This window comes from Lepidothrix coronata, unplaced genomic scaffold, assembly GCF_001604755.1.
Source record: "Lepidothrix coronata isolate B3197 unplaced genomic scaffold, Lepidothrix_coronata-1.0 Scaffold273, whole genome shotgun sequence".
Classification (NCBI taxonomy): Eukaryota; Metazoa; Chordata; class Aves; order Passeriformes; family Pipridae; genus Lepidothrix; species Lepidothrix coronata.
Window position 1 is genome coordinate 27460 of NW_016690453.1, and position 18559 is coordinate 46018.

The following is an 18559-nucleotide window of genomic DNA, read 5'->3' on the forward strand; positions in this document are numbered from 1 at the left end:
TTGCATTTCTGTAGGTATCTTTATTGGAAACTTGAAACACTTGTATGTTGGGTGCAACATTTTACCCAGTACCACAGTTTTCCTTTATTTTCCATAATGTTTTGTCCATGCATTTTTATTTGTGTGTGGCCCTACAACAGGGAAAAAGCTTCTAACCTGTTTTTTCCTTTCCTCTTCTTCATTGCTCCCAGAATCTTTTAATGGGTCTCCTACTAGCAGCATAAATCTGGTAAGTGCTTGGATTTTTTGAACTTTTTTTTTCTCGTCAACAGCACAGAAAATGTTATAAAATAGTTTAACTTATGTACATTAGAGGTTTTAATTCACTGCAGTTTAATTTCTGAAAAAGTTCTTGAATCAAATTGAAAGACACAAGTTCTTAATTCCTCTGTAAGATAAAACTGTCCCTTTTTCACTTTATGATGTTTAATGAAATTTTGCAGTGTTTCTCACAGAAACAGTTAATCTATGCAAAGCATACTTTCTTATGCCTGTTTGTTTTTCTTAAATAGAGATAAATTTGAAGTTAGGTGAAAACAAATCCTTTGAAACAGAAATCTCAAAGGATTAAATTCAAATAGACTGTTAAATGAGCCATTTAATTAGACTTTTGTAGGGTGGTGCTTGTTTTTGGTTTGTTTTTTTTTTTTTTTTTTTGCATTAGGACTTGATTTGGAAACATGAAAGTATCTGGAGTTTATTCTGAAAATGTATCTTTGTTTTCCAGTCTGACCAATTTCAAGTTCAACTTTTGGTATTTTTTTTTAAGTGATTCTTGACTGTGTCAGCTGGCCAGAACTTTTTCTTTAAATGTACCAAAACCAAAAATCTTATACAGTTATTTAAAAAGAAAAATCATAAAAAATTTTATGTATATACTATCCTTCCTCTCAGTTGTTTCTTCAGACTATGTGTAGCTGAGCCATAAGGTATGCAAGGTTCAATTAAGCATATGAGAGTATGTTTCCAGACCCTTTAGTTTTATAAAAATTTACATAAAGATTTACAGTCTGCATGCAATTTCCTGGCTTATGTGATTCATAGGCTCTTATAGTTCATTCTTGGAAAATGCTGTAGCTCCTTTGGAGTTCCACTGCATTGATTAGATCATGCTTACATGCAAAGGAATAAGAGTGTATTTTTGAAAGGAATGCACTTAACATTAATGTAAATGTGTTTCCGTGTGGAGTTTATTTCTTTATGGGGTTTAGTTTTTTGTGTTCGTTGGGGTCTTTGTTGTTTTGATTTGTTTGTTTGTTTTAATTTAAACTGGGATCTTTTTTCCTACTATTTTCCTCTTGTTTATGTTTTGAAATGCAAAAGAAAAAGGGGAGTTCATTAGCTGGTACAATAATAGTTGATACAATTAATGCAAACTCCTGGTAGGTGCAGAAGAAAACTTAGTTTGGCCATATTTTTTATAAATTTGCATACAATTCTGGTAACATTTCACAAGAGAGTCTTTTAATTGACTGATCTCTTAAAAAGATCTTTCAAATATCTCTTAGGTACTTCTTCTAATAATGTTCTGATCTATCAGAGTTATATTTTATTGATGGGGATTTGTCACTGTGGTGGCTTATCTAGCTAGTAGTTATCTGCTACTTAGTTTCATGTGGCTTTCTCAGCTAAGCTAGAAAGTCTTAAAACCTTTATCAAGCACTCTTGTAATACAAATAGGTATTTGAATGGGACACTTCCAAGTCTTGATTTTTGTTTCTGTTGTGAAAAGGGTATTTATAGAATACTACACCTATTATTTTTATTAAGAGTGAAGAACCTTCTAGCAGCAATGCATAATAAATTTCTATTTATGCAGAACTACTTTTCTGTAGTTTATATCGTTCAGGGTCTTCAGTGCTTTTACAGGTGCTTGAATAGTGGTAGATTAGTTTTTCCTGGCTGAATTCCATGTCAAGAGTAAATTTCTGTACACATAGTTTAGCTCCCTTGTGTTAGTCTGTTACATGAAGAAAAATAGACCTTGGAGAGGTTACTTCAAAGGTCAGGGAATTTCTGTACTTGTAGCTAATGACAATGTATTAAATAAGATTGAGTTGTGATGTGATATTTTTGGGTTTTTAATTAACTTGTGTTCCTGTGAATATACTTAATGGTAAAGATATTAGATCATATTAAATGTCTGTGTTGTGTTATCTGTTCAGGTTTCAACCTTTTCATTTGCTTGTATTAATTGTTGCTGTATAGGGCCTTGCCACAGCAGTCAAGTGTTTCCTAAAGTTTCTATTATAAAATACCTCACCTGCAGTTTATACTTTCACTGGAAGAATTTGGAAGAGAGGCTTAAAGCAATTTTGAGGAAAAGTTATTTTACAAAGATATCTTAATTTCTGCCTCTTAATTTGCACATTAGCCTACTGTATTAAACCAGTCGGGCACATTTTGAGGGTATGTAACCATTGTAAATATTTATAGACTCTTGCAGATTTCCTCTAAATGGATCCATAATGGGAGCTTTACATATTGTTTTTGCATTGAGTAAATAGAAGGAGTTACACGGGTGTTACCTCTCAAAGACCTTGAAGAGCAGAAATGGCTGGGTTGAACTTCTGGCACTCATTACCATATGTCAGCTTGAACCCTGTTCAGTTATCACAAACAAAACTGAACTTGAGTGACAATGAGTAGAAGCAGGAAAACGAGAAGTAATGATGCTTTTTTAAAAAAATATAACACTACCTTAATGTTGGTATTTTGTAGCAAAGAAAATATTTGAGCAGTTGACTGTTACTTGACTTCCTTTATAGCATCCTTTCCATCTTACTGTTTGTCAAATCCTAGAGCTTTCAGAATGTCAAACACTTATCCAAGCTTCCACAAATGCCTGCTGTTTGCCAGTCTCAGGTGATGCTCTGCTCCTAAATTTGGACACTGCAGTATAGTGCACCTCACCTTACAGCATCATTGCTGTCCAAGGGTGACTTGCTTGAGAATGGACTAGGCTGGAGAAGGTCTAGTCCTATGTCCAACAATGGCCAAAAGCAAGGGTAAAGATTAAAGGAACAGCCCACTTATGGTGATACTTTACCAGAATATTCTCCAGTATCCAGTAACTTATAGATTTGGGAATTCTTGAGGTAAGATGATGTCTGCTATCAGAGTAGTTTTGAATGAATTCATCTGTTCTACCATTCAACAGACATAAACTTTTAGCACAGTAGCATGCAGTGGCAAAACAGATTTCCCAAATAAGCTTTTTTTTTCTTCTACCTTTTCTCAGTCTGGGACTTCAGTGGTGTAAGTCTGCAAGGTGAATGATACTCATGAGACTCTTTTCTGCAAATATATATTAAAGCATACTTTCTGTGTTCAGACTCTTTTAATTTTAATTAAATTCAGACTTTATAACAGAAATGTTACATACCTTGCTTTCCATAGTGAGGGCTTAGGCAGAGGCTGATTGAGATTGTTGAGGCAGAGAAGAGCCATTCCCTGCAGAGACCTAGAGGAGGAAGGAGTGGAGTATTGTGTTGGGATATTGTGGAGTTGATAAAGATTCAGATGTAGAAGGGGCAAGAATAGAGTCTTTAAATAGTTTATGTTTTCAAGTCAAACCTATCTTTTAATTGTAATTACGTAGATTGTTTTATGTTTAAGGAAACAGGAGTTTTGGAAACTAGATTGATGTAGGTTGAGGTTTTAGTTTGACATAGGCATGGCACTGCTATTCTGTAATTCCCATTGTAGGTAACTTTTTGTGCCAAGTCACTGTTAAACTGACTTGGTTAAATGATAAAAGATAGCTATATTCTTTCTAAATGTGTTTCTTTGGAGAATTTTAGAATTTGAGGGTAAAATATATAAAGTAGCTGGGATCTCAGTGTCTGTGTATTCTACTCAAGCAGCTCCAACTGGTAATTTAAGATTAGGATCACATGTGTAGAGGCCCATTCAACAAACTTGAAGAGCTTTATTATGTTAAATCTTAGTAGCCAGATATAATAATTTTATATAATAGCAAAGCTTCTCTAAAAGACCCATTGGGCTTTTTTTGATCCCAGCAATTATTGAATATGGAAATGGGGCATTAGCCAACTGAGAATGTACCTGTTCATTTTTTACAACAGAAAACATTCCTGAGAAGAATGTTTGCTGGATTTTTTACATACAGCAGAGAACCTATTCAAGTTCTACTGCACTGTAACTTTTATGTAGTGTTTTAAATCATTTGAAAGAAAACAGAATGGTATAAAAATAAAACCAAAAGGTCTGTTATACAATGTCTCTATCTCCCCAGTTGTTTGGTACATTTTTTGGGTTTTTTGCTTAATACTCAGTAAAAGACTATCTGTAGCCATACTTCCATTAGAGTTGAGATATCAAACTAAAGTGGCAAATATGTTTGGTCAAATATTAGTGATCACAAAACTGTGTGTGAAAATGATAAGGGAAATGAAGAGCCTTACACTCTGTAAAGTAAAGGCTTTGGTAACCAGGCAGTACAAACACTTATTTGCATTGTTACAGTGCATTAATCTGTTCTATTAGAGTAGTGAACTGAAAGTTTGAAAATTAAGTAGACTAATCAAACACATCTCAAATTGAACGTATCTCAGATCTAATTTTTTTTTGCCTGTTTTTTCCTTTTTCCCTTTCTCCCCCACCCTGCAGTCCTTAGATGACCTTTCAAATGTCCCTTCTGATGAGACAGTTCAGCTCCATGCATACATCTCAGATACTGGTAAGTGAATCTGTTATGATGCCTGCTTACTTGTTTTCCACCATTTATTTTGAGTTCTTTAATATTACAGGCCCTTGAAATCCTAATCCTCTCATTTTTTTTGACCTCATAAAACATATGAATTCATATTTTCCATTAAGTCTTTGTAAGGGAAATCTTTACAGTATTTGTGCTGTAGGTGATAGACCTAGATAGTATATTGGTACTTAAAAATTGATTTAATTTTTGTTGTTTATGGTACTAGTATTATTATTACTATTTCTGTCTCTGGAGAATCATTCATTAAACTTAATATTGAGTAGTATTTATTTTAGCAATTACTTAAAGAAATTCTGGAAGCCATCTCTTTCTAGTCATGCAATTATAATTCTTGACTGTTTACTTCCCTTACTATAATATTTTTCCCCTAATTTCTGTGTTTCCTTATTGACATAGCTTAATTTAAGAAAATTACTTCAGTCTTCATAGTGGTGTCATTTTTAGTTATCTTTTAAAAAAATCTCAGATAATATTTACAAATATTCTAGTTAAATGAGATTGGGTAATTAATTTGTGAATTAAATTAAATTGAGCTTCATATATTTTTTGGGTAGATTTTACTATGCAATAGGCTTTTAAATGTGTGTATTTATATAGTGGACACATGAGCTGTGAGTGAGAATTCAGCTATTCAACATTTTAATTAAACTGTTATTCCAATCCAGTGTGAGAACACTGTGCAATCCAAGTGTTACTGTGTCACTGTAGTCCTTAGAGAAAGAGGAAAATAATGTGAAAGTTAAGAATCACATTTTGCTTTTTTGTTACAATGGTATGTGATACCTTTTTCGGAGTTAAACTTTGAAGTTTCTATTTTGACCTAAGAAAAAGAGGTAAACTTAGAACCACATGAATGGTAAAATTTATAGTCTTGATGACAGCATGTATTGATAACTATCAGCTTGACTCTGTATATCCATAATGCTTCAGTTGAAACAGGGAATATGTACAGGTTGTAAGATAGTATTAAACTGGGTATAATCTTCTGCACTTCATGTTTGGCAGTAGGTGCACCTTACATCTGTGAGCAGGCTCTTTTCCTCTGCCAATTATTATACTTTACTGTGCTTGTGGGCTGTATAGAAACAGGATTTACCTCCATGTGTTTCAGGACTCACACTGTCTTGTGTTGCAAAATAAATACTGATTAAGAGACTATGACATAAGGGGCAGCAGGACAACTTCTTTCCTTTTCTGCTCCTCCTGTCCTGAAGCAGTTTTCCTAAAGGTGCAGCTTAGCAGTGCCCCTGAGATGTGGTCTGGTGGCTGCACGGCAAAGTGGTCAATGTGAATGTAGAGGATAGGGCTCGTGCAGCATCTGTGGGGCTGGGATTTCCTGGCTCCGTTCTCTGGGCAATCTTGGCACCATCCTGACTGCTTGCTCTTTCCTCTTGGGGTTCAGCACTCCATATTCTTCTTCTAGAGGGTAGATGTCAAAGACAAGATGATACTCTTTGCTCACTGTGCACCTTTCTAGTGTATAATTCTGGCACCGTCAGCAGCTGTCACTATCCTATAGATGCTCCCTGGCTGCTTAGAGATAAGCATTACACTTCAGAGAGGTCAAGACTGGAAGCACCACAGACAATGAAATGGATGATTTGTCAGGAAAAGTATATCTTTTGGAGCGTGGCTGCCTTGAAAAATTCACAAACCTTGATTAAAAAGTATTTTCATCTAGCCATGGGAAGACTGTGGGTACTGGATATTGCTTCAATACTTAGAGATACAATATGTGAAGGAGAAATGTCCAAGAGGACTTAAATATTAATGAAGATCAAAAAGGTGCTTATGTCTGTTTCAGACAGCTGTCTGTATTCTTTTCATTTATAAATTGACTTTTCCATAAAATGTGTGTATGCACACAGAGAATATATTGTATATATATATGTACAGATATGTGTCTGTATGTATAGTTTCTGTTGACTAAAATAGTGAGGGGAGTGTTTTTTATCTTAGAGTTAATAGCAAACTGCCAAGTTAATAACAAACTGCTGATGCTAATAACAAAACTGAAGGCTTGCAGCTTGCTATAATTGTCTTGTATTTATAGATTTTTTTTGATGGGCAGACTTTTGCAATATGATTAGACTACTTTGCAGACTGGAATTTCTTCTGGTTTCACAGTTGTTTTTCATCCCCATCCTGAGTTCTTTAGGTTCAAATACTTTTTAAAAGATCTATTCATTATTTTAAAGTTGAAATTTTTTCTGTTTGTTTATGTTTTGCATGTCAGTGAAACGTGTCTAACTTTTGAAGCTGCCTAATCTCTGTTTAAGTTTACATAATAAGTTTTTGGAGAGTGTCACTTATGCAGTATTTTGGATAAAAGGATAGCTTACTCTTCTTCTTGCATGTCCATTTTTGTCTTTCAAGTCTGTCATTCCAGACATTTCTTCACTTCACGTTTGTGTCCTTTCGTCTTCCTTCTTTCTGTTTGTTCCTTTTTTATTTTTGTTTTTAAAACTACTAGTCTATGCTGACTCTGACCCATATGCTGTGGCAGGAGTGTGTAATGATCATGGCAAGACATATGCCCTGTATGCCATCACAGTCCATCGGCGAAATCCAAATAGTGAAGAGATGTGGAAGACATATCGACGCTACAGTGACTTCCATGACTTTCACATGAGGATCACTGAGCAGGTAATTAATCTCATAAAAATCTTTGTAGGTGCATGTTTCTATAGTTTAATAACCGATGACTGTATAATTGCTCCATCAAAAGGAAATGGAACTTAGAAAGTTTCCCCCCACCACCTTCCTGCTTAATTTTACTTTAAAATATTTGTGTGGAAGTCGTATTGGTCTCAAACAATTATGTATTAGAGATTAAGAAATAAAAACTGAGCTTGGGAAATAGGTATTTAGGTTTTAAGTGAAGTGTTAAGAATTAGTGGGGCCCCAAAAGGGAGAGCTGGTAGCACTTCTCTACTGCTAGACAATCTGCCTTTTACTTCTGTACTTGTATTCTCAGCCTCTTAACCCTCCTAAAATGAAAAAAGGAAGAAATAGAGCGTTGTAATTTACCAGCTGGTACAAAGTAGAACCTGCTGATATGAAAAAAATGACGAAAATACAGTGCTTTTAAAAGAAGGCTGAAGTACTTTTAAACCAAGCCTTTGGAGAAGTCAGATTTGACTGCATAACCTTTGAACTAGTCAGAAGTGTCAGTTTATATCCCTTTACTCTGTTATTAATAAAGTGGCATAGAGAACAAATTCTGTGCAGGTAGGTTAGCATTTAAAAGTCACAACAGTAATAAAAATGGAAAAGACTTTATTGAAAAAGCAAATGCGTTGAATATTTGGATTATTTATAAACAAAGTCTGACTTTCCTTTGGATTTGTGATGATCTTAGAATGCCGCCAATAAATTTGAAATACCAACTTTTGCACTCCTTCAAATGGATTCTTTTTTTTAAATTAATTCACTGTTTGGAAGAATTCTGGGTCTTATAGTGAGTTAATGTTCTGCTGATATGGGGCAGTCATTTAAAACTAACCTAACTGCAAATGACTAGAAAGAAATGGCAAAAGCGAAAATGTTCAAAATATGAAGGCTCAATGTTTGTTGTTGCTAAATCTGATTTCTTTGAATTTCCAGAGAATAGAAACATTATCCTAGAACACTAAGATTGCAAAAAGTAAACAAATTCCTGTGATTCTCTGTAGCAAAACTTCCAACGGTTTTGCTTTATCTTGACAATAAAATAGACATCCTTACTGTCTTATGTGCTTGTCTGAGGCATTTTAAGGGTAAGGATTAGAATCATTGATTTAACAGGAAGGGCAGGGATTGTTTAGGTTCTTCAGAGAAAACAGATAGTTGATCCAAAATGAAATTGGAGTTAGCTGTGTATAGAATCCATATGAGCTTTTTCCTTGAAGTACTGAATAGATTCACACCAGTGATTTTAGTCAGTCATTTGGAGTAGATACCTGTATTTAAAATAGAGACTGTTAATTGCTTACCTTGCTTCTGCTTAGATACAAGTCTCCAATTAAAAACTAGACCATCTTCTGTTCAGTTATTTTCCCACACGACCTACTCGCAAGGGAATGGGATTTGCGAAATTGGAAGGAGTTATTTTTTGGTGCTTCCTACAGACCATAAATTTTATATGAGCTTTGTAACCTTACAAAGTTTAATGATGCAGGAAGAGCTTTTGCAGGGACTGAATGGAATCCATCTCATTAAAACTGTAATTTTGTGGTCTTTTCTGGAGAGAAAAGGATGCAAGCTGTTTCGGGTTGTTTCTTGAAGCCTAGATACTCTATGTTTCTCTCTTTACCGCCTTAAGAATATTATTTATTAATTACAGGAAGTCTGGATATGTGGATAGCCCTGATTCTTCAAGCTTTGTTCTTGTCACTTTTTTATTTTTGTGCATTGTGCCAATTATACTCAGCCTTCTTAAGTGTTAGGGCCTCTTCTTTCCCTGCTGCTTCCCCAGAACTGCCATTCTTTCTGCAAAACTGGAACATGTCAACCAGTGCCAATCATCATCATTCCCTGTAGAAAAGGCACAGGTGATAACCACACTGAGCGTGGTATGATAACCTATGTGTAAGCTGGGTGCTGCCACGTCTCCAGGGATGAAAGCTTAATAATTCCTTAGTAGGCTTGATCAGAATAGGAAAGGGAAGAGATTTTAGAAAGATTTACAAGTTCCCTTGGTGTAGTCTTGTAACTCTAGTAACTTCAGCCCAAATAATAATAATAAATCTTGAGCCTAAGCCTTTTGCACACTGTATGAGTCTGTATGTCAAAAGTGAGTATCACATGTGAGATCAGAAATTAAATTTTGCTCTTGATAATCTCCTGGGATTTTTCATACATTTGTTGACAGTGTACCTTTCATTTTGGCTTCTCTGAGGATTCTGAGTGCCAGGCATGATGCAGAAAATTTTTTTCAGATGTTATATGGCTGAATAGGTGAATATAATGGCCTTATATGGAGATTTGAAACTCTTGAAAACAGAACAAAAAAAATCTTCTCTTTTTTCTAGTTTGAAAACCTTGCAAATATACTGAAACTTCCTGGCAAAAAAACATTTAACAATATGGACAGAGAATTTTTGGAAAAGAGGAAAAAAGATTTAAATGCTTATTTGCAGGTAAGCTGTTACGTTTTTTGGCTCTGTGCTTGGTTGGAATTACTAAAAAAAAAAAAAAAAGCTGTGTTGTAGGTGGTATACAGTCCTTAATAAATATATCATAAGAACTTGATATTGTCTAATAGGTTTGCCTTTTCTTTGCTGTTTTGGTTTGTTCTCAGCCAGTTCTGTCACAACTTTTCTGAACTGGTGAGTTTCCAGCTGTGTTGATTTTGAGCTTTACACCACTGACTTTCTTCATTAACACACATATCTGTGGTCACTTTCTCTTGTGCTGTTGCATATAGATTTCTGTTGCACCCGCTTTGGTGGTGTTGGAAACCACACAGCTTCTTCATTCACATAAGACCTGTGTCAGCTCAAGCAAAGGAATTCAGTTGTCTTACTTCATAGGGACTTCCTGGTCATTTTGCATTAAAGTCTGTTGACCAACTCAGTGGACACATTAACAATAAATAATGAAGATGAGTAAAATATTGTTAAAGGACAGTTTGAGTGTTCATAAAGGTGTGTATTTTTCTGTGAGATGCCATAATGAACATAGGGGTTAAAATTATGGGAATTACCAAGAAGCCCATTGCTTCAATCTTGAGAATAGTGTAATGTTGGAATAAAATTGAGGAATGAATGAAAAAAATACATTGCAAGATGCGGTGTCTTTGATTGTGTCTTGTTCATTATTTATTAAAATAACTTTTAAAACTTATTTTACTCAGCTCTTGTTAAATCCTGAAATGATGAAAGCTTCTCCAGCCTTAGCCCATTATGTGTATGACTTCCTGGAGAATAAAGCCTACAGCAAAGGGAAGGGGGATTTTGCACGGAAGGTAAGAAGGTTTTGCACTGTCAAGGGAACTTCAGAGCATTCATTTGTGCAATGATTGCATGAAACAGACAAGTTGAATTGATATTAAGCAGCTATATAGCACTTCGAAAGCAGCTTGCAAGTGAGTTGCTTTAATACTTTTGAGTGGCGAAGTATCCAAGAACCTGTGGAACCAAAAATTAACATTTTTATAATAAGTAAATTTTTTTTGTATGATAAGGAAATAAAATTTTCAAATTGGACTTAACACCAAGATGACAAGTGTGTTTGTTGCAAGTTGCTTTCTGTCAGACATCTGTGATTTATTTTTTTTTGTGGTCTCATTCCTTCTGGTTTCTTTTTTCAGTTCTTTACTCTGTATTTGCTACTGTTACCATGCTTTTCACTCTTCAGCCCAAAAGATATGTGCTTCCCTTCAGAAGCACCTGTTATGTACTTAGGTGTTGTAACCATCTAGAGTCATTGGTCAAATTCAGAGCTCTGGGCTGTGCATCCTCTTTGTTAAGCCACCAGAACTCTCTTTAGACAAGTGATTCTTTGTTCAGTTGACCAGTTTGTGCGGGCATCTGCTTTGCAAATGCAGTCATTTCTAAACTTTTAGTGATTTTGGTATAAAAGGCATCTGTGAGACTGTTGTTACTTGTGCTTTCCAGCTTATGAGACTCTTTATAGCTTAACTTTTTTTAAGGGCATCACATTAATATTTGTGTCTCTTTTGGACTGAATTTAGAGAATATACTAAAAGAAAAATTGTAACAGTTTCTATGGAACTACTTTATGGTTTTAATTATACTGAAGCATATTTACTCCAGTGCTGTTTAAAAGAGGCATGTTTCAAAGATGAAGAGTTGAAAGCAGAAGTGAAACATCTGGAAAGTAGAAAGCTTGGAAGGGAGAAATGGTATTGAATGGAGAAGAAAAGGAAAATAAATTCAAGCTAAGAAAAGCCAAGGGATGGGAAGTGGAAATGACTCAGGAAAACATCTGTTGAAAGATGTAGATAGCTACAGTAGGGCTGTAAGGAATGAGAAATATAGATCGAAGTGAAGCTAAAACTTTATTCTGCATTCTGTAATGAAGTTAAATAATTTGAGTTTTCTTTTATATTATTGGTCTCTGGAACAGTGCGATACTTCTCATAGTGTATTAATTTACTGGTGCCCTCATAGATTATGCAATTCTGGTTAAACATCTTCCCCTTCAGATGGACACATTTGTAAACCCACTGCGTAACTCTATGAGAAACGTATCAAATGCAGTCAAGTCTATCCCTGACAGCCTGGCAGAGGGAATGACTAAAATGTCAGACAACATGGGTAAAATGTCAGAGAGATTGGGACAAGACATAAAGCAATCATTTTTCAAGGTAAGAAAATATTGATAGTTAATACATACAAATAAATTAATAGAAGATTCACTATTGACTCACTTAAGCCAATGTTATATACTATAGAGTCAAGTCATTAAACAGAAAACCAATCTGTTTTTTACCTGCACCTTTTTAATAAGGTTCAACAGTCATTATAGTACAGATATGGAGTTCTCTTTGTTATTAAGTAAATTCTTTTAAGATGGCATCTACACACTGTTACAGTGATCCTTCACTTGACTCAGTGCAGCCACTTGAGAAGAACATGAGATTCACTGATTTTCATATTTTTTTAATGAACCATTCTCATAAAGCTAATTTCCTGCATCTGCTGCATTCATGAGGAAAAAAAACCACCATATATTTTGAAACTTAGAACAGGGAGATAGCCTCTTTTCTGCTTACTCCTTGCTGAATTCTGATTTAAATTAAGTTTTCTTTCTGTTTTTCTAGCCATCTTTCCTCATCTCTTATATTTCTAAAATATGATAGCTTAGAGGTGGGGAATCAGTAGCATGGCACGCCATCTAGAAGTCCTGTAATAACATCTTCATCTTCCCTTCGTTTCTCTTGTCTTCCTCTTTCTGTGTGTAGCTGTGAGCTCTGGTCAGGGATTGTCCCATTTTGTGTTACCAAAGCAGTTAGATGTGGCAGATGTAAAACAGCAACTGAGATAAATGAGTTAACCCTTAAACCATGAAAGGGAATAATAAATCAGTAGCTGGGGGCGGTTGGTGGGATTTTTTGTTTCGTTTTTGGTTTTCTAAATTCTTGTGGGATAAAACGACTGTCTCTGGACTTTCTCATTGCTGGTAACTTCCCTGGTGTGTGACTAAGAGTATATCTGCAGTTATACTCATGGGGAAGTCCGTGACTAGGCAGGACTTAAGATCAATAGGAAATGCCGGAAGCAGTATCGGGCTCATATGAGTTTTTAGGTGGGTTTCAGTTGAAGCATTGGACACTTGAGGAATTATGTGGATTGTCTTAAAGATGTTGATAACTTTGATAGCTATAGGAGAATATCTACATGTTTGATTTTTGGTTTTGGAAGTGAAAGGACTGCTGTATATTTATCTTTTGGACTTTTGACCAAAATGTTTTAGTTTCATAACCAAATTGTTTATGAAAAATTATCTGATTTATTCATACTCCAAAGTATTTTTTCCTTCATAAACATAATCTTTTTTATTATAGGTGCCACCTCTGATCCAGAAAACCTATTCAGATCCTGACCACTGCCGTGTTGCAGCACCAATTGATGACAACGTGAGTCTGACATTTGTCCTTTCAAAGTTGACTCCTCTGAAAGCGAAGGAATGAGTTACTTGTTCTGTGTTAAACTATACTTTTTATTGTTTTCTGACATTATTATTACAAATAGTTCTTAAATTTATAAAAGGAAACTTAAAAACTTGTAAAATTAACATCTTTGTTAGTACTGAAATGGTTTGCACAATGTGGAAGAACTGTGAGAGTGTACATACTACTGCTTCTGTGTTTTTTGGTTGGGGGGGGTTGTTTTGTTTCTTTTTTCCACTCCTCCCTCCAATTTCTTTCTGTTTAAGATAGTGTGGTACCAGACTGTTAGCATAATTTCAGCTGACATTTTATGGATCCGATTTCTGATGGGACCTTTTAAAGAGCATTTGTTTAGTGGACCAAAAGAAGTGTTTGCTATCTTATTGTGAAGCAACCTTCAGAATGTGTTTCTGAATAATAAACTTTTAGTGTGAAGTAGTAATATTAGCAACTTGGAAATGAAGTTTAAGCTCCTGGTGTTATCATAAGCTATGGTATTTTGTTATTGTTTTGATTGAAACATTGATCATATATGTGCAAACAATTGGGGGAAAAACCTTTTATCTCTAAGTAGGACAGAAAAGCCCTAAGATTACCAGTGATTAAATGCAATTTGCTATGGTCATAAATCTGCACCTGCTCTGCCCTTCATGTTTTGAGTTCTTTGGTCACATCACAGCATTTCAGTTTGTCTTCCTGTACATAACTGCTCTGAAGGCTTGGTAGATGTATTTTTCCTCAGCTAACATAGCCTTGAGTTCTTCTGGATTTTCTTCCTCCGCATTATTTTTCACAAAATAAGAGTATCCCCAAGTTTGTAATTACAGTTGGAATTAAACATCTTTGATACTCCTGGAACTTTTGTTTTGCACAGGCAAAACAAAATAATATAATTCAAGTATATGAGCAGCTTCTCTATAGGTATTTCATTGATCTTCTGATTAGAAGCTACAGTTCTTGATAGTTTCTAAGTTAACATATCAAATGTTACTTAAAGGCAGATTTCAGATATTTTAAAACCTTTCAACTCTCAACTTCTCTTCTAAGATGCTTTGCTCACAACTTCCAGTCACTGAGTTAGACAAAAATATGGCAATTGGAATGGAATTTTACATGGAGAAGCAGTACTGTAAAAGCGAGCTATGGATCTATACAATCTCCAGCTGGGTTATGAACCCACTGTCTGTGTTCCAGGTTTATCTAAAGACGTAGTTGTGTGGTCCACCAAAATAATAATACTAATGTGTTTTTTGTAAACTAATCTGTGTAACGTCATCTATTAAATAATAAAATTATGATCCTTTTCTTAATCTCCGAGCATCAAACCACTTGATAGCTATGCAGGTTAGAACAATACCTAAAAAAAAGGGTCCTTTGTTGCAATGAAATGTCGTTGTTTTTAGCATCCATAAGAAAATGATGCCACAGAAAAGAAAAGCTCTTTCCAGAGTTTTCATGTTCAGCTCTTTCCAGAGTTGGAAGCATGGCAACCAAAGGAAGAGGTTAGGAACCAGCTCTCTCTCTAGGACATGTATTAATTTTACTCAACTTTTTTGATAACTGTTGACTTTTGAAATAATTATTTCTTCTTATTTTAAAAATTCAATGTATATAAGTTTATCTTTAGTTTTAAATCTTTCTTTGCTATTAATGGTGTTACAGGTGATTTAGGGAAGATTTCACATTGTTGTGCTTATACTGAGCTACTAAAACTGTAGCTTTCTTGAAATGAAATAAAAGTTTACTGATTTTTTTTTTTCTTGGTGGCCAGGTGGATGACAATATTCCACTGAGAGTCATGCTCCTTCTTATGGATGAAGTCTTTGATTTAAAGGAAAGAAATCAGTGGTTAAGAAGAAATATAAAAAATCTGCTTCAGCAACTTATTAGAGCAACATATGGTGACACAATTAATAGGTACTGCTTTTCTTATATTGAATAGTGTGTGAGTGAAACTATGTAGTCTGTGTCTATAAATTCTTCTTGGTATTACTAAATTATTGTGGTTTGAATCTGCATATATTCCGCTTTGAAGAGGATCAGTAAGCCAAGAACAAATGTGGTGCAAAATGGAGATAAACACAAAACATCGCTGTAACTCTTATGTGCCGGAGAACTTACAAAAGAGCTTTCACATACCAACAAGAATTCAAATTTCTGTGAACATCACTTAATATTGATGCTTTTTGCCCTGTGTTTTACACTACACTTTTTGTTAATAATATTATTTATTACTTTTGGCACTATTTCTGCTTACATCTCTTTCATGCTACAAATGATACACTGACACTATCAAATTATGTGAACTATACTGAGTTGCTATGTAAAGTTTCTGCTCTCACACTTTAGAAGATGCAAGGGGGCAAGGAAAAGGACTGCTATGGGGTCTGTTCTGCCCCCTCCATTTGCTCTGTAATTCACATGTACCCTCATTCATGCAAATGCAAAGCCCATTAATAATGCTTAATAAGTAATGTTTCTTGCCTTCAGTTTAGAGGTATGCAGTTTCCAGGATTGCCCTTCTAATAATTTGTTTCTGAAATATAAAAAAAATATAGAACAAAAAAAAATTCTAGGTGCAGATTTAGCACTGCATTGTCGCTTTGGATTTAGTACCACTAACCAAAAACTTAATTTTTAGCGGGTGAGAAGTAGTTTCCTATTACTTTTTATCATAATATTCCTAGCTGTATCATTACTTTTTACCCTTCACAAGTATATTTGTGACATTTTCATCATCACTGTTAAACATATAGACTTGTGGTACCAGTAGGGATGTAACCATGTAATAAAATGGCACTTGGTCTTTCTCAAATAATGCCTCTTGGCCAGGTGACAACTACCTTGAAACCTGTGCTTCCAAGAAAATGCTGCCCTGTTGAATGACTCTGAATACTTTTTGCTGTTTCCAGATTGTAGAATAAGTAGCAGAGTTTATGCACAGCATGCTGCTTCCTTATTGGAGAGATGGCTGCAGTACTGTTTTGCTTCTGCATTTGGAGTCATTCTAGATACTCATGGCTTCATCTGCTTCAGCAGTCATACCTTGTACTGGCAAGTTCTTGGGATGTAATGGCATTCTGCAGCAAAGTTGTGGTTTTTTATTTCTTAGAAAACTAAATTCAAATTGTGGTTAGGGAAACAGTCCCAGGATTATGGTGATATACTGATGCATATATCATTTCTATAAGCATCCTAGATTAGGATATAGAACTGTGTGTATGTGCTGATGAAGGAAGGTCTGATGAATGATCCATCTATATCTCCTGTTAAGGGTTATGAGGTAACTGCATACATAAGTATGATATTTTGAGATTCTGAATAGGTCCTTTGCTTACAGAAGCAGAATTTTGAGTGCTTCATGAAGAGGAGTGCTCTACGAGCAAACCGGTTATCTAATGCTGATGGGAGATGCAACACCATTTTTTCCAGCCAGCTTCATCATCGTACACGTACTGAAAAAGAAAAAAGCTTCACCTTTAGGGAGTGATCAGTGAGCTTAGATTTTTATCTTGAGAATCACTGTTTGCCTTGCCTATCATAGAACCTGCTTATGAAATTTGAGAAAGTTGAAGTTTTAGTTTGTCTGTCCTGGAGTGCTCTTCAAAGTGCTTCATTTATATGTTCTCTGTTCTAAAAATTAAATGAAGGTCTTTGTTGCTTTGGTTTTAGAAAAATAGTTGATCATGTTGATTGGATGACGTCTCCTGAGCAAGTAGCAGATGCAGTGAAACGCTTCAGGTATGTCTTTTATCATAGATGTTAAATGTGAAGTACTTGCCAATTGATGTCTAATATCTGTGTATCCTTTCTATTCTTCTTACACGAGGAAATTATTATCACTCCAAAGAAGACCAGTTGGATCATACAAATCATACACTGCTTTTTACCTGTGTTAAGTGAGAGAAAGTAATTGTCATATGAAGAAGAGTATTTTTGAGTTTTCTCCTCTACCTTAAAAAACTTGTTAACCAGTCTAGAAGAGTTAGAATACGGGTATACTTAGGAATTTCATCATTCATCCCTACTGGATATAGTGTCTTGTTTGGATCGATGAAGGCATGTACATGCCTTGCTTTTAAAGGATAACAATTACTACTAAAAGAGCCCTAGTTCTAAGATAATACATTTCACATTGAGCAGGTACAACAGAACTGAAGTTTGAATTTGAAAGTATCAAAGGCTCTGTCTTTCAATTTCCTAAAAGTCTTAATGGCTTCTGCATTGTTGTTGAGAGTTACCCACCATTTGTTTCCCTATAGTTTGCTGTTTTTTTTTTTTTTTGTTGCAGTGAAAGTCATAAAGTAGGGTGGTGTATTCACCAAAGGGTCATACTTTATGAGTATTCTGATATTCTTTAATTAAACCGAGTAAGAAAGTACACTTTTTATTCAGTGTAGTGCTTAGGTCTATTCTGTGTAAGAACTATATGGTATTTGAATGGTTTTGGTGTGTAATATTTTATTACAATTTTATTTCATCTGATTCTTGTACTAAAAAGTATATGGTTTACTGATAGGTTGAGTGTGTTGTAATACTTGCTTTTGATTTCTTCTTCGCCTTTTCTTTTTCCTCTTCTAATATTTGAAGTGTATGTTAGGTTGTGTGCAAATTACTTTCTTGTATGTATTTTATGAGGTAGCTTTGAGGGATTTGAAAGAGCCTTTCACTTGATAAAATGTTAATGTATTTTGACAGATTTGCTTTTGTTACAGAGATGCTTTTTGGCCCAACGGCATTTTAGCAGAGACTGTTCCACGAAGGGACAAAGCTATTAGAATGAGAACAAGAGTGGCAGGGAAGACCAAATTACTGGAAGTAATGCCAGGTGAGTGAGTCTGGGATTGAAGCCTAATAATCCTTACTATATGTTGTTACTGAAATGAATGTCAATATTCTTCTTAGTTGTTTTAAGTATTGAAAAGAAATACTGAACATATGAACTGTATTTAAATCAAGAGATTTCTAATTATTAAAGCATTGGACATTTTCACATGTATTGTGAATTTGCAACTGTAATTCTCTTACACCCAACCCAGTATTTAGCTCCACTAGAGGATTTAAGTTTAGTGTGTGAAATATATTCCAATACAGTATGATTTCTTGTAAACTAACATGGTTTTCATGTGTATAGGGTAAAAGTGAAGTAATTTTCAGAAATCCTTTCTGCTGTAAGAGAACTTTTAATTTAATCAAGATGT

At 34.8% G+C, this 18559-nt stretch overlaps 1 protein-coding gene across 1 annotated transcript in view; it reads left to right on the forward strand.

The window, feature by feature from the left end:
- Positions 1 to 18559, forward strand: part of SNX13 (sorting nexin 13) — a gene marked incomplete at its 5' end in the record, with an annotated part of 46473 nt that overhangs the window by 24226 nt on the left and 3688 nt on the right. Inside the window, 10 exons of the mRNA XM_017836261.1 lie at positions 192 to 229; positions 4633 to 4702; positions 7215 to 7387; positions 9754 to 9861; positions 10578 to 10688; positions 11892 to 12053; positions 13254 to 13325; positions 15130 to 15275; positions 17031 to 17099; positions 18074 to 18186. Coding sequence (XP_017691750.1) covers positions 192 to 229; positions 4633 to 4702; positions 7215 to 7387; positions 9754 to 9861; positions 10578 to 10688; positions 11892 to 12053; positions 13254 to 13325; positions 15130 to 15275; positions 17031 to 17099; positions 18074 to 18186 — 1062 coding nt within the window. The remainder of the gene's footprint in view (positions 1 to 191; positions 230 to 4632; positions 4703 to 7214; positions 7388 to 9753; positions 9862 to 10577; positions 10689 to 11891; positions 12054 to 13253; positions 13326 to 15129; positions 15276 to 17030; positions 17100 to 18073; positions 18187 to 18559) is intronic.